Source organism: Dendrobates tinctorius, unplaced genomic scaffold (genome assembly GCF_039654945.1).
Source record: "Dendrobates tinctorius isolate UK_male_01 unplaced genomic scaffold, ASM3965494v1 ptg000035l, whole genome shotgun sequence".
NCBI classification, from domain to species: Eukaryota; Metazoa; Chordata; class Amphibia; order Anura; family Dendrobatidae; genus Dendrobates; species Dendrobates tinctorius.
In genome coordinates this window covers 72588093-72604601 of record NW_027361703.1, presented here as the reverse complement: position 1 = coordinate 72604601, position 16509 = coordinate 72588093, and the positions used below count along the sequence as shown (strand labels likewise).

The 16509-nt window shown below is 41.8% G+C and overlaps 1 protein-coding gene across 1 annotated transcript in view; it reads left to right on the top strand.

Annotated features, from left to right (window-relative positions):
• Positions 1-16509, top strand: part of GSAP (gamma-secretase activating protein) — a 178259-nt gene that overhangs the window by 78274 nt on the left and 83476 nt on the right. Inside the window, exons 8-14 of the mRNA XM_073573649.1 lie at positions 3602-3651; positions 4508-4612; positions 7683-7742; positions 11345-11388; positions 11495-11583; positions 11720-11797; positions 12011-12088. Coding sequence (XP_073429750.1) covers positions 3602-3651; positions 4508-4612; positions 7683-7742; positions 11345-11388; positions 11495-11583; positions 11720-11797; positions 12011-12088 — 504 coding nt within the window. The remainder of the gene's footprint in view (positions 1-3601; positions 3652-4507; positions 4613-7682; positions 7743-11344; positions 11389-11494; positions 11584-11719; positions 11798-12010; positions 12089-16509) is intronic.

The following is a 16509-nucleotide window of genomic DNA, read 5'->3' as shown; positions in this document are numbered from 1 at the left end:
TCTGATCCAGAACTCAAGCCAAGAAGAAGAATAAGATTATACATTTTCTCTCTTTCTCACCTACCTGTTTCAAATCTTTATCACTCCCCTGCCACTATAGGGCCCTATAGGGATAGCAGGGTGAGCCGCCGTGGAGTGAGGGGGCCAATTGCGCAGGTCCTAGGGCTCCAACCTCCGCTGTCAGGCAGGGAGAATCAGCCAGTACAGGGATAGGCACCTCCCAGTGGTGATCATTCATTTTTGGTATGATGCATTGTTTTAAATCATTTTTGGTTATTAAGTACAGTCATGGCCAAAAGTTTTGAGAATGACACAAATATTAATTTTTACAAAGTCTACTGCTTCATTTTTTCTAATGGCAATTTGCATATACTCCAGAATGTTATAAAGAGTGATCAGGTTAACAGCAATTACTTGCAAAGTCAATATTTGCCTAGAAAATGAACTTTATCCCCCAAAACACATATTAACATCATTGCAGCCCTGCCTTAAAAGGACCAGCTAACATCGTTTCAGTGATTGCTCCATTAACACAGGTGTGGGTGTTGATGAGGACAGGGATGGAGATCAATCTGTCATGATTAAGTAAGAATGACACCACTGGACACTTTAAAAGGAGGCTGGTGCTTGGCATCATTGTTTCTCTTCTGTTAACCATGGTTATCTCTAAAGAAACACGTGCAGTCATCATTGCACTGCACAAATTTGGCCTAACAGGGAAGAGTATCGCAGCTAGAAAGATTGCACCTCAGTCAACAATCTATCGCATCATCAAGAACTTCAAGGAGAGAGGTTCCCTTGTTGCCAAAAAGGCTCCAGGGCGCCCAAGAAAGACCAGCAAGCGCCAGGACCATCTCTTAAAAGTGTTTCAGCTGCGGGATCGGGCTACCAGCAGTGCAGAGCTTGCTCAGGAATGGCAGCAGGCAGGTGTGAGTGCATCTGCACGCACTGTGAGGCAGAGACTCTTGGAGCAAGGCCTGGTCTCAAGGAGGGCAGCAAAGAAGCCACTTCTCTCCAGGAAAAACATCATGGACAGACTGATATTCTGCAATAGGTACAGGGAGTGGACTGCTGAGGACTGGGGTAAAGTCATTTTCTCTGATGAATCCCCTTTTCGATTGTTTGGGACATCTGGAAAACGGCTTATTCGGAGGAGAACAGGTGAGCGCTACCCCCAGTCTTGTCTCATGCCAACTGTCAAGCATCCTGAAACCATTCATGTGTTGGGTTGCTTCTCAGCCAAGGGAATGGGCTCTCTCTCAGTATTGTCTAACAACACAGCCATGAATAAAGAATGGTACCAGAATGTCCTCCAAGAGCAACTTCTCCCAACCGTCCAAGAGCAGTTTGGCGATCAACAATGCCTTTTTCAACATGATGGAGCACCTTGCCATAAAGCAAAGGTGATAACTAAATGGCTCACGGAACAAAACATAGAGATTTTGGGACCAAGGCCTGGAAACTCCCCAGATCCTAATCCCATTGAGAACTTGTGGTCAATCATCAAGAGACGGGTGGACAAACAAAAACCTTCAAATTCAGACAAAATAAAAGCATTGATTTTGCAAGAATGGACTGCTATCAGTCAGGATTTGATCCAGAAGTTGATTGAGAGCATGCCAGGGAGAATTGCTGAGGTCCTGAAGAAGGGTCAACACTGCAAATATTGACTTGCTGCATTAACTCATTCTAACTGTCAATATAACCTTTTGCTACTCATAATATGATTGCAATTATATTTCTGTATGTGATAAAAACATCTGACAAACACACATAAAAACCAGAGGCCAGCAGATCATGTGAAAATATAATATTTGTGTCATTCTCAAAACTTTTGGCCATGACTGTAATTGTGATCTTTAAATAAAGTTTGTATTTTTAGCAGAGTTGCAAGAGAAACTGTGAACCTCTTTTGAATTTGTCTCTTGTTATATAATTTTTTCTTGAGACTGTCAGGCCACAGGCTGGGATGAGGGAGTGTGCGGGTGTCCTGTGCTGCGGGTGTCTCTGGCGGTGTGCGGGCATCTCCGGTGGTGCGGGGGCTCCGGTACTGCGCAGCCACAACCCCCGGTAAGCAATAAGACGCATGGATTATAAGAAGCACCACCATTTTCTTTTAAAAACAAAAACAAAAACTTTTTTCCTATTTTTCTCCTCAAAATTTCTTATAATCCGGAGCGTTTTATAATCCGAAAATATGGTTTGTTTCTTGTTAGATATGAAATTGTTTCAATAAAAATTCCACTTATGTATTAAAAAAAAGTATTAGGACAAAACTCTTAATAATTGATTTCCGTTTTTTCATTCAGTCCCATTGCCACTTGTATATAACATTCAGCACATAGCCATGCAGTCTGTTCTGCCCTCTGGATATAGGGCAGTCTGTTGTGTTATGTGCTCTGAATAAGGCAATTTGTTTGTATTATGTGCTGGGTTAGTTATAGCACCATGTAGTGGTGGCTAAATTTATAGCGGTGTCTTAAAGGCACAGGCTGTAAATGCTATTTAACAGAAGCAATGCACTGTGGGATTGAAGCAATGCATTGTGGGAATGAAGCAGTGTATTCTGGGATGAAGGAGATGCCATTTTTCCTTTTGTGTATCTCATAGGACGCACGTGTTATTTTTGTCCTCCTGTTAACCTTTGTTTTCCTGTAACTTCTCTACTTGAGTCGCTATCAGTGTTTTTTTGCAATGCAGTGATTTACAGAGGTGTTATTTACTGTTTAGCAGCCAGGAGATGTCATTAACTGTTTAGCTGCCGGTTCACAGTGAATGTAATCAGAGACTTATGTATTCCTATGTAATGTTTGCATCACTGTACACTTTCTATAATTGTGTTAGCTGTGTAATCATCTGCCCAATACTTACCCATGTCGTTTGTATTCCTTACAGTTTTACCGCACATGTTCTATACTGTTCACCAATAAACAAGTTAGACTACAAGTTAGACTACAGAGAACAGTCTGCTTATTTGGAACACAGAACGGTGGTTTATGCTGTATGCTGAATTGCACACCGTGTCAATGTGTATGAAGGCAGAACACAGTCTGCCTTTAGAACAAGCCATTCTTACACAAATGTTAGTGAAGAGCTCATTGAATCTGAGCGTGATTCTGTAATAGAATGCTGTTGGTATAACAAATCACTTTGTCACATTTTTTTCCCTCCTAAATAATCAAAGACCAAGTGTGAAAGTTATTACTGTAAAGGGGAAGTGTTCAGAATCCTCAGCATCTCGGCCGCAATACGCAATGATCATATAATACCACATCATAATTCTCATATTGCGTTCTCGTACAATCACAAAATATTTTCCCATACAGTATTTCAGCTATTTGACCTTTTTTCTCTTTTTTTGTATTGTTCCAATACACCCAAAGGAAATAAATGTGTATAATTGCAATACTTTTCTGGGATAAATACTTCATTTTCTGGAACAATTTCAAGGGTGCCACCACTTTCGGCCATGAAGTGTATATATACTGATCTACCAAAATGCATAGCTGACAACCAAGTGATCCTTGTATACTCTATATAAAATATAGATGAAACTGAAATGGATTCTACATCTTTTTTTCATCTTTTTGTCTTTCTGTAGATATTGATCAATTTCATATAAATGTTGGTGAAGAAGATGGGAAGAGAATGGTTAGATCTTATCCTTATACCACATGTGATGGCTATGATGTTATGATGATTGTTTTTTTAAAAATTTTATTCTGTTTAGCCGGTTAGTATGTGATATCTGTGTTGTTTGAATTGAGAGGCCCATTCGTTGTATAGTAGCACCACATCAGTAAATGTTGTCCATTTGCTGAGCAATGCAAACAACAAAAGCTGTAAACTCCGCTTTCTGTTCCACTTATTGGCCTCATTTATCAAAACTGTCCAATTTTCCCCCACACAAGTACTGACTGATAATTAAAATATAAAAATAAAACTCCTCGCCTGACTATATTCCCTCTGATACACTGCTCAGCTCTGAACACACTATGTATTGCATCTCTGCACTGCAGGCGTGATGTGATGATGTCATAGCGCCTAATGAGCAGAGACTCAGTCGCACGGGCTGTATGATGGAACAGAGAGCGGCAAGCTTCCTGTTCCAACATTGTATTCACCGGTATCTGTGTCCTGAGGGAGCTGATACTGGTTTAGGGGGACAGCCTTTTAGGTGTGGGACACCTCTTTATCCAGTCCTTTGACTGTTCCAATGAGGCTCCCCAACCAAGAAAGCAATAGGACCACCGGCACAACCCCACACACCCCTGGCAAGCAGAAAGCCAGGAAGGAAGAGAGGGGTGAGATCCTGAAAACATAACATAAAACTGTCCCTTTAACTTGCTCAGGTTATGCTAAAGTGGTTAACATTAGTTTTGAATAATGTTTGTCCATGAGACATCTTTTGGTATAAACCGCTACTGATTTAATACAAATAATTCTGCTTTATATTGTACAGCGCCTATTGGTTCATTTAGGTAGAAGTGTTCTTTTTGTGTTACAGGTTATTACAAATATTGGTCAGATTCCAAAGGACAGAATTGCTGAAGACTTTGTATGGGCACAGTGGGATGTGTCTGACCAGATGCTTTTTTATATTGTTCCCAAGGTAATTTTAATGATCATATTTTACCGTCTATAGATCTGTATAGTGTTATAAAATGATTTAGTCTTTTAAGTCTCTTCAGTGTCTTTATACTACTATTTGCTACATTCCCTTCCATTTCTAGCTGCCTCTTCATGCCCACTATTTTCATGTATACGGGTTGTGTAGTCTCTTTGACTAAAGGCAAAAAATGTGTCACAAATGCTATTATGTGTGTAATTGCACTGGTGCATGATATTTGGAGTTTGTTCCATGGCGTTGGCCAGTGACAGAGAACAGACTGCAAAAAATGGTCTCAACCTTGTTGAAAAGTTTCAGAGTCAAATATTTCAGTCCCGTTACTCCAATTCCTATTTGTTTCAATAAGGTCTGACTTTTATGCTTAGCATATCAATTAATATCAGATGCTTTTTGCCCCCTAAACAGCTACCTCGTCCTTTCAGTCCTATTGTCACGATCCATGTTGGATTGTGACAGAATTAGCTCATATAACCCTTTTTTTTCTTAAGGCCTTTGGCTTAAGGTTAGTTTTGCCCTCGGTGGCCTCTGGGGTTATTACACTGTAGTTGTTTTAGTTTTGGTTTTGCCCCCGGTGGCCGCTGGGGTTATTACACTGTAGTTGCTTTAGTTCTGGTTTTGCTCCCGGTGGCCGCTGGGGTTATTACATGTAAATTACCAAGCAGGTGTGATTAACCTGGCTCCTACCTATAAAGGAGTATCAGGTGTTCTCAATCACTGTTGGTGATATTGTTCATTCCCAACCAACCTTGGTGGAGAAAGGAGCTATTGAGAGGAGTTCCTAGCAGCTATCCAGGTGGATCTGTATCCGGGAGCCGTACTCTGTTGCTTGGTGCAATAGCAGCAGAGGAAAGCTAAGTTGTGTGTTTTCCCTGTTTTGTTGTATTTTCCTTGTGTGTATTAGTACAGCGGTGGGACTAGTGTCTGCACCATCCAGTTCACTAGTAAGGGATAGGTGCAGGGCGAGTTAGGGATTGAGGTATCCTGCTCGGCGACAGGTGAAGAGCCTGTATAGGGAACGTTAGGAGTGTTCAGGGACACTGCCTCAGGGGAGTGCAGGAGGTCTCCACGTCCCCGATCCCTATTGCAGGGCCCACCGCTGTAACTGTTTCCCCGGTGTTCCCCTTGTTTGTCCTGGTTTTAGTGCCGTCCTGCGGGTCGCGGCACAGAAGACTGGTAACTCCGTGACACCTATACTTTGTAAAGGTATCATTAGTAGCCTAAGTCAATGCCTCATTTAGATTTTTTTTTCTCAAGCTGGCGTATGCAAGTTACCTGTTTGTAGAGAGGTCAGTTATGGCGCAGCACCTTGACTTTTCTCCTAAGAGTCTCAATGCAAACTGGTAATTTTTGTATGATCTGCTCAGGTCTAAAATGTTTCTAATAGCAGACACCTACAGTGCATGTCACCACATGATAAGTAAAGGTTAAAAAGTAAATTGAAGATCTCCTAGATGGAAGAAGAGATATGTCTAAGTAAATTATTAGATTTTAATATATAACATTCCATGTATAAAGGTACTAAAATGAAGTGTGAAGTGCTTTTATTTTGACATCCAGAGCAGGAGTGAGATTGTTTGTTTGTTGTGCTTACATTGGAATCGTTACACTGATGCATTGTAGCAAATTCTCAGATGAGAAGATATTGTCCCCTTGCCCATGACGGCATCTGAGAGAGTAGGATCCACCTCTATTACTGAACAGGAAGCCAAGAGCACAAAAAAAAAAAACCCAACTCCCACTTCCACCTTCACTGTGGTTTCCTGTCCTCTTTATGTAGGAACCTTGAGCACACAGCTAAAGCAGTCATGGATCATAGACCATCATAGCGTGTTCTATAGCATCCTCTTGTAAGAATGGCAGTGAGTTAAGGGGCCCAGTTGGGCGCTTAAATGCTAACATCAGTCTGGGAGAATCTACATTTAATGATTCATTACCTACCTATGTTTGATGTCTGACCTAGGGCCTTGTGACTAAGTAGCTCTAGTCTGGCCTGGGTGGCCCGCAGCCTGTCCTTTCTCATTTAGGTGCTGTGGCTTAGTTGGCTAAGGAGTCTGTCTTGTCAACAAATCTTGTGTTCGATTCTTTGTAAAGTCTTGCGTATTGCTTGTGTATTGAACCTACCGTAATCTCTGGACTCCTAGCTTGTGTATTGAGCCTCATATCTAGCCTCATATCTTGTATATTGAGCCCTGCCGCCTCATGGCTGGTCTCATGTCTTATGTGTTGAGCCTTATGCCTGGCTTCATATCTTATGTGTTGAGCCTCATGTCTTGTGTATTGAGCCTCATGACTGGTCTCATGTCTTGTGTATAGGATCTCATGTGCCATGCCCACTCAGGTCTCATGGTTGGCCTGCCTGAAGGTTTTCGGGCCGCTTCATAGTTGAGGAACAGCCTGCCAGCTTAGGTCTAGGATTTTCCTTAGTTGTCTACCTCACTGTAAGACTTGATCTGACCTTCGGTTGAGTATGACTTTCAGTGGTATGTACAACATGGGGGGCCGTGGCTTTCACCTGGTTAGCCAACTGACATGGAGCTCATAGGTCTGTTTTCACTACTGTCTCAAAACTTCGCTAACCTTTACTCGCAATATTGCTGATATTGGTAAGGATGACTTCTGGTGATGCCCTCAGTCTGTGGTGATTCTTTTAAATTACAAGAAAGGGCCTTAATAAAATACAATCCAGAGGGTAGCTGGTGAGTCCAACAGATTCCAATCAATCTTTCAGACTTGGATAGCATATTAAAGGGAACCTGTCACCAGGTTTGGCCGATAAGAGTTATGGCCACCACCTTTCAGGGCTGATATACAGCATTCTATAATAATAACAACTACGTTTAAATGGGGCTCTGTCCTTGACACTGAGTCATGCCCTTGGATTATAAAATACATTTGTGTTACATTTTTATACTTGTTTAACTGTTTAACAATAATTCAAGTATTCCATTATGAAGTATTGGATTTTGCTTTTTAGCTGTTCTTTATTGATTTTGTATTGTATATGGTACAACATATAACCCTACTAACTGAAGCCTGCTTTCATTTTCCCCAGCGTGCAGGTTGTGTTTTGCATTGTATACAGTTTTATCCAGGTGGAGATTTTAAATATGTGGTAAGTAAGGTGGTTGTTTTTCTTTTAAATGCCAATGTTGCTAGAATACTGTACGTATCGCTATACTCTGCTATTAAGCAGGATGCCATTGCCCATAGATATTACAAAAGTTGTGGACTAGTATCTCAAATACAGTTGCTTCTCATAAAATTAGAATATAGTCAAAAAGTTAATTTATTTCAGTTCTTCAATACAAAAAGTGAAACTCATATAGTCATTACAGAGGGATCTATTTGAAGTGTTTATTTCTGTTTATGTTGATGATTATGGTTTGCAGCCAATGAAAACCCAAAAGTCATTATCTCAGTAAATTAAACTAATTAACAAAAAACACTTGCAAAGGCTTCCTAAGGTTTTAAAAAGGTCCCTTAGGGTACCGTTACACCTAGCGATGGACCAGCGATCCCGACCAGCTATATGACGCGGTCAGGATCGCTGGTGCATCGCTAGGTGGTCGCTAGTGAGCTGCCACACAGGCAGATCTCACCAGCGACATCGCTGGGGACGGGGATCGCTACTTACCTGTCAGACGCGGCGATCCTGCGTCCTCCCGCCCGGCTCCACGCCTCGCTCGTCATCACAGCAGGAAGCGCCACAGGAAGTGACCGACGAGGAATGGTCCCGCAGCTTCTCGCGCGATCAGCGATAACCAGCGGGGGAGCCGGTCGGAGGTAAGTATCACATGCAGCGATATCGCTAGCGATATCGCTAGCAATATCGCTGCAACGTCACAAAATCGGTGACTTTACAGCGATATTGCTAGCGATATCGCAGTGTGTAACAGGGGCTTTAGTCTGTTTTAGTAGGCTCTAAAATCATGGAGAAGTCTGCTGACTTGACAGATGTCCAGAAGGAAGTCATTGACACACTCCACAAGGAGGGTAAGCCACAAAAGGTCATTGCTAAAGAAGTTGGCTGTTCACAGAGTGCTGTATCCAAGCATATTATTGGAAACTTGAATGGAAGGAAGGAAGGAAAAAGTGTGGTAGAAAAAGGTACACAAGCAACTGGGATAACTGCAGCCTTGAAAGGATTGTTAATAAAAGGCCATTCAAAATTTGGAGGAGATTCACAAGGAGTGGACTTCTGCGGAAGTCATTGCTTCAAGAGCCACCACACACAGACGTAGCCAGGACATAGGCTACAAGTGTCGCATTCCTTGTGTCAAGCCACTCATGAACAATAGACAACGCCAGAAGCGTCTTACCTGGGTCAAGAAGAAAAAGAACTGGACTGTTGCTGAAGTGGACCAAGGTGTTCTTTTCAGATGAAAGTAAATTTTGCATTTCATTTGGAAATCAAGGTCCCAGAGTCTGGAGGAAGAGTGGAGAGGCACACAATCCAAGCTGCTTGAGGTCTAGTGTGAAATTTCCACAATCAGTGATGGTTTGGGGAGCAATGTCATCTGCTGGTGTAGGTCCACTGTGTTTTATCAAGACCAAAGTCACCGCTGCCGTCTATCAGGAAATTTTAGAGCACTTCATGCTTCCCTCTGCCGACAAGCTTTTTGGAGATGGAAATTTCATTCTCCAGCAGGACTTGGCACCTGTCTACACTACCAAAATTATCAATACCTAGTTTAAAAACAACAGTATCACTGTGCTTGATTGGCCAGCAAACTCGCCTGACCTTAACCTCATAGAAAATCTAAGGGGTATTGTCAAGAGGAAGATGAGAGACACCAGACCCAACAATGCAGACAAGCTAAAGGCTGCTATCAAAGCCACCTGGGCTTCCATAACACCTCAGCAGTGCCACAGGCTGATTGCCTCCATGCCACACCACATTGATGCAGTAATTGATGCAAAAAGACCCCCGACCAAGTATTGAGTGCATTTATTGAACATAAATTTCGGTAGGTCAACATTTCCGATTTTAAACTGCCTTCTGGATATCTGTCAAGTCAGCAGTCTTCCCCATGATTGTGGAGCCTACTGAAACAGACTAAGGGACCTTTTTAAATGCTTAGGAAGCCTCTGCAGGTGTTTTTTGTTAATTATTCAAATTTACTGAGATAATGAGTTTTGGGTTTTCATTGGCTGTATGCCATAATCATCAACATTAACAGAAATAAACACTTGAAATAGATCACTCTGTTTGTAATGACTCTATATAATGTATGTTTCGCTTTTTGTCTTGAAGAACTGAAATAAATAACGTTTTTGATGATATTCTAATTTAGTGAGAAGCACCTGTATATTCAAACTTTAAAAAAAAACTGTTTAAAGGGAGCCTGTAACCCCCAAAGCTCAGGTTACCCTAATGAGTCATAGAGAGGACTTAGTTCCTATAAAATCTTGTCTATTGTTCAGTTTTCTCTTCTAGTATTATCCAGAAAATGCATTTCAATTATGCAAATGAGCATACTTGGTGGCTGAACTGAAACCTTAGCCATGAGAACACGCCGATACTGCAGGAGCTTAACAGCCAGACACAGCTCTTCATCTGTCTTCATTGTTGTGAGTGGCCATAGCAGACAGGAGAAAGTGAGATGTGTGCACGCCTACTCTGTTCCTGAACTGCTCCAGTGTGCGCTCCTCTCTTGCAGGGACAATGTGTGCCCGCACAGCCAAGTTTTCCGTTCAGGCAGCACTTCTGTCATGGCTTACTGTGACAGAGAGGAGCCAGAAGACCACAGCGTCTGATTTCTCTTACTCCTGCACTGCTTAGAAGCACTTCGTATTCATATTAAACAGTGTAAAATTATTTTAGCAGTGCAGGGGCTAATCTGCTCATTTGAGAGCTCCTGGAAGCTTTCATGTGTTTATGCTCAGCTATGCACTGTTAGCCACTCCCATTTTCTTTATAATCTGGGCCCTGGCTAGCACTCATTGTCATAGATTGGTTTTGCTCCATGGCTGGAGGTTGTTGTTATTGGTGGTTATTATTGGAGAAGCCGTTTAGTGGATTTATGTGTGACTGTTGCTAGGTGTGTGATAATTCCCTTTCTTTGCCTACTTTAGATTAACCCCATCTTCCACTCTTTGGTGTTTGCCTCTGTTGTTTATGTATATTTGTGTTTTGGTATTTTCCTTTATCCCTGTTCGTATTACCTTGTTAGCCTGGTTGGTATATTACGGTATACTACTACTCCTCTGTTCCCTGGATGGGAAAAGGTTACAGACTGAGGGTGGATTCAGAAGCTAAGGTAAGGTACGTGGCCCCGGTATCTTCACCAGCAGAAATAATCCAGGGAACAGGGTGAGCTAGGGCGCTCCTAGCGTTGGGGACAGTGAAGGAGCCCCTGGTCCAAGGACAACCAACAACAGAGTCGTGACAGCTTCTTTTAGACAACCGAGTGCTGTCAGTCAACAAAGGGGGAGGCGGAAGAAAACTGCACTGAAAGCTTGGCGACACCAAAACTTCACTCTGCACTCTCAACTGCATAAAAAATATAATTTTCTGTACAACTATAGCTTATTAAGCTGAACATACATGATTTTTATAAGGCTAAGTCCCCTATATGATCATCTAATTAGTTTAAATTGAGTTTTGGGGATAACATACTTCCTTTAAGATACTTTTTAGGCCCTATTTTCATACAAGTACTGTTTTTGTATTTTTCTTAGTATTGTACACTGACTGCTTTATTCTTCCTGTAGCTCGAAATTCCACTTGAAATCTTTATAGCTAACCAAGATGTAAGGTAAGTATTTCAAAAGTCTTTGTATACCTTACTAACTTTGTTTTGTTATTTCTTGTGCTAAATGCTTAAAATCTATTGACTTATGATGTATTCTGTTATGTTCTAGTCTTGTGAATTTGGGATATGAGCTTCCTGAAGAAAGGGGAAAAGGAAAAATCACTTCTCAAAATTTACAGTTGTTTACAAATAAGGCAGGTACGGTGAAAGTTTGAGAAAGTCGTGATTAAAAAGGGTTTCTATTTTGCCTACTCATCTCTTGCCTAGTATTGACTTCAGAGCTTGACAAATGCCTTAAGTATTAACACACATTGCTTGTGTATTTGTTCTTTAGGTGGTTTGTGTCTTTTTTATTATCAGCTTCCAAATGTTTTGCAAGAATTCACTTACATGGTAGCCTTTTTACATAAAGGTATTGATCTTTTTATTTATTCTTGTAAACCTTATATACTTTTCTTGCCAGTTTGTCTACTGTTGCTTTCATGTATACCAGTAGTTTTATATACAATAAATTATAACATTATCCATGGTGTAGCTCAGTTATGCGTGGATTAAGCAGATATAAAGGACGATTATTTCCTGTATCTTATATAGCACCAGCATACACCTTTATTTTTATTTTCAGGTTGCAGTAAGAGTTTTAAAGTGCGCACTACAATGACAGATCCTAAGCAACTCAAGAAATTATCTTTTATTAACATTGGTAAGATGTATTCAATTTTTTTAAGTTGGATAAAATTTTGAGATCTTAAGAAAAGTAGCAAGTTTTTCTGCTTAGTGAAAAAACGTTTATCCTCGGCCCTTACCAGAAGATGCCGATTGTATAATTTTGGGGCTTCTTGCCAACTATCCATACTTCCATCCAATGGATCAGAGATATAGGTTTACTCTGTCAACCCCACAATAACGTAGTAATGTAAGCTCCTCGAGTGAATGCTCTAGTCTTAGACTTATATTTACTAGTTTCATGTATAAGAATCCCTCTAATGTACACGTATATCGTATTCCACACACAGATTTATTTGGATCCTGACTATTTCTAGCCCTAAGCTGGAGTCTTACAGTGGAGTGGTCCAACAGGCTTCTTCCCAGATACTTAACGTTGTTGACAAGCGACCTTAGTGGACCCATGTTCTCAAACACATACCTCCCTAGCATAGTAGAGTGCGCAGAATGATAACAGAAATTAGCCCACAATCTCTGGACTGTCCTTCTCTAGGTTAGTCTTCACTGAGAAGATTATGGCTGGTTCATATTGGCGAAGCCACGGAAACGCAGCATATCTTTGGTTTGCCTTCCCTTTATATTTCATACAATTATATTTAAGTAATGCACCATGATGAAATTTGAGGTTCATGCAATATATTACATGTCTTTACTGTGGTTTATGACACCAGGCTCCCAAGCTACTGATGAGGCACATTACTTAGCCCTTCTACAGTTTCCCTAAAAGAAAAACACGTGAAAAAGAAAATTCTAACACATTTTTCACCAACAAAGAGATTATAAGCAAACATATGCATCATGCCTGCGGACATAAAGCATTAGCTGCTCTTTTAAAAAGTATTAAGGAATTTGACCGGTACAAACAGATCCCGCATACAAAGTAAAAAATGCAAGTAAATTGATTAACTTACTGTACCAGCAACAGGAAGTATAAAAGCATAAATGGCATAGTAACTACAGGAAAAAAACTTCTGACTCTTACCAAGAAAAAAAAAATGCTTATCCCATTTCAGTCTGTGCTTATTCAGACGCTGTAGGGCCTCCTTAGATGACAATATACTGTAACCTTCAGCCTGGCAGAATATAGCATAAGGGACTTGCAGTGGACGCAGCCGCCTCTCTATATCCATGAAGTAAGAACAATGTTTTTAAACTTTTTCTGAAAAATCTTGGTAACTGGATACACTACTGCTTTAGATGGTTAATCCAGGATGGATGTTCCTGAAGTGTAGCAGCTTTATGAGAACAGGCAATGGCAGAGAGCCTGGTGGTAAATATCGTCTGTGCTCCCTTTCAAAGGCGAGTTGAGTAGTTAGCTCTTCTTTTCCAAAGCTTTTCAGGAGTCAAGATTCTAAAGATTCCGCTACATTTTTCCATTTTCCCTTTTCACCACTCCAACCGGGCAAATATTGTTTCTGTGAAGTCTATTTTCCAGATCATTAGATGGGTGAAACGTTTTGGGGTTCATCTCTGTTCTGTCGATGATACCGGTATCTTAGATCAAGGTGTTCATATGTGGTTTGTCCTGATGAAAAAGTGATATACGTCAAAACGTGCTGATAAATATCTATTAAAACTTTTTGATCCTGGAATCCATTTCTGAACACCTTGATCCAAGACACCAGAATCCTCAGCAGCGCAGAGATAAACCCCAAAACTTGTCACCCATCTAAGGCTGAGTGCAGACGGACTTTTTAGCCCTGTGGATTTTTCCGCGCAGAATGGAAGAAATCCGCAGGTCAAGTGACCTGCATTTTTCCTGGCGGATTGCTTCCATTTTTCCTGGGGTTTTATTGCGTTTTTTGTGCGGTTTTCCACTGCGGATTTGGTGACAGGGGAGATGGAAAACCGCACAAAAGAAGTAACATGCTGTGGATTTTGTACTGCAGGAAAACCGCGCGGAAAAATCCGCAGCGTCTGCACAGCGTTTTTTTTTTTTTTCCATTGATTTTAAGGCTACTGTACATCACAATGCGGATATGCAACGTTTCTGCGCGGTAAAATCCGCTGCGGATCTGCTGCAAATCTGCATCGTGTGCACACAGCCTAATAGCTTTTATTTGAGGGTCTGCTGCAGCTGATTTAAAAACAAACGAAAAAAAAACAATTTAATTTACTCTTATGGTAACACAACTATACCAGGTGAGCAATTCCCGTGTGTTTAATTTCCCTTGTGTCTTTGGATAAGGCCCTATTTGCGCTAATTGTATTTCCATCATCATCTACCTCACCTATTTTCCAGATCATGTACTTTATTAGCTAACATATTAATGTTTTATGAGGCCCTTTTAATTTCCTTTGCATAGTTCATTTAACCTTCTTCTCTGATCTGGTATCATTCCCTCCTTCAAACGTGCCAGCATATAAAGGTGCTTATCACAAAATTAGAATATCAGCAAAAAGGTAGTTTATTTCAGTTGTTCAATACAAAAAGTGAAACTCGTATATTATATAGTCATTACAAACAGAGTGATCTATTTCAAGTGTTTATTTCTGTTAATGTTGATGATTATAGCTTACACTTGATATAGATCACTCTGTTTGTAATGACTATATAATATACGAGTTTCACTTTTTGTATTGAACAACTGAAATAAACTACCTTTTTGCTGATATTCTAATTTTGTGATAAGCACCTTTACCTATTACTTAAAAAACAATCCCTCTATCAGAACTGCGGTAACTACAGATCTGTGTCTAATCTTCCTTTCATTTCTAAACTCCTGGATCACTTGGTCTACTCCAGTGTAATCCGCTGCCTCTCAGGCAGGGCAGTTTCTAGGGAATTTTGCCAACAGGGCGAACATCAAAAAAGCGCCCCCCCCCCCCCGAACATTAACATGCTGAATACTTTAGATAAACTTAGATAAACGTGTCTTACCTTTGCATCAATCCAATCCTCGAAGGCATCAAAGTTCAAAGGCTCACTTTCCTTCACTTTGCTGCTGCAAAAAGGACTATTGCAGCAGAATAGTCTGTTTCCTCTGCTAACTCGCTCTCCATCGATAAAATAGCCAGGGCCGATAATCTTTCTTCCGCCATTGTAGAACGCAAGTATGTTTTTATTAGCCTTAGATATTACCCCCCCAATACACAGAGGGCAATCTAGGTACATTTTGGGGCAGGGGTCCTCCAACTTTTTAAACATGGGGCCAGCAGATCACGGTCCCTCGGACCACTGGAGGACCAGAATATAGTTAAAAAATACTATGAACCAATTCATATGAACACTGCATAGGTCCCCAATAGGCAGGTAAATGTCCCCAATAGACAGCATAGGTCCCCTATAGGCAGCACAAGTCCCCAATAGGCAGCAGCATAGGTCCCCGATAGGCAGGTAAATGTCCCCAATAGACAGCACAGGTCCCCAATAGGCAGCATAGGTCCCCAATAAGCAGGTAAATGTCTCCAACAGGTCCCCAACAGGCAGCGTCCCCTCACCGTCCTGCTCCACCGTCCGTGCACAGTCACACTAGCTGCCAGCCAACTGGTGAGTGGTGACTGACTGCCACAGCCCGCCCCATACCACCGCGCCTGTTGTGACCGATGAAGATAGATGATAATAGCAGGTGAGGTGACAGGTTGCAGTCAGGCAGGGCAGGCCACACAGACTCCAGTCATACTGGGTAGGTAACGGGCAGCGCGCACGTGTGACTCACTAGAGAATGAGAGATGAGACGAGATACACCGTCACCATGAGCCAATAGCCGGCACTGCATTGCAATTGCAGCAGGTATTAGTGCGCTGGGGCTGCCGGCCGGGTCAGGTCACTGCACGACGTGCACGTGACGTATCAGTGCGCCGTAGGTAGGGTGGCGTGCACATACTGCAGCTGCAGGCAAGGGAGCAGCACAGCACTAGAGAGTCCCTCCTCGGCTCCTCTCCTCCTCCGCTCCCTCCGTGTGGATTGATTTGATGTCAACTTGCACGCGCCGCCCGCTGGCCGTGCCCGCCGCGCTGCAACAAAGTACCGGGTCTGGCTAGGAGGCGGCGGCGCCCCCTGCTTGGTGGCGCCCGTGCGATCGCACCCCCCGTCCCCCCTAAAAATGGCCCTGCTCTCAGGTAACGTTCTTCTTGACCCTTTACAATCCGGTTTCCTCTCCTTACATTATACAGAAACTGCCCTTACTAAAGTCTCTAATGATCTATTAACAGCTAAACAGTTATATTGAACATTTTTTTAAACTGTCATGAAGTACAATACGTCATGAAGAAACAGAATCAGTGGGATCCGTTGAAGTGTTTCAGAGTTGTTACCTCGGACACTGGTCAGAATTGTGAAATTTGTCCTGGTCATGAAGGCTCCTGGGGGTGAAGGGGTTAAGGAGGAGATTTCAAATAGAGGAGGCTTGTCACTGAAAAAGCAGTGACCCCCTATTCATAGACTGGAGGCAGGGA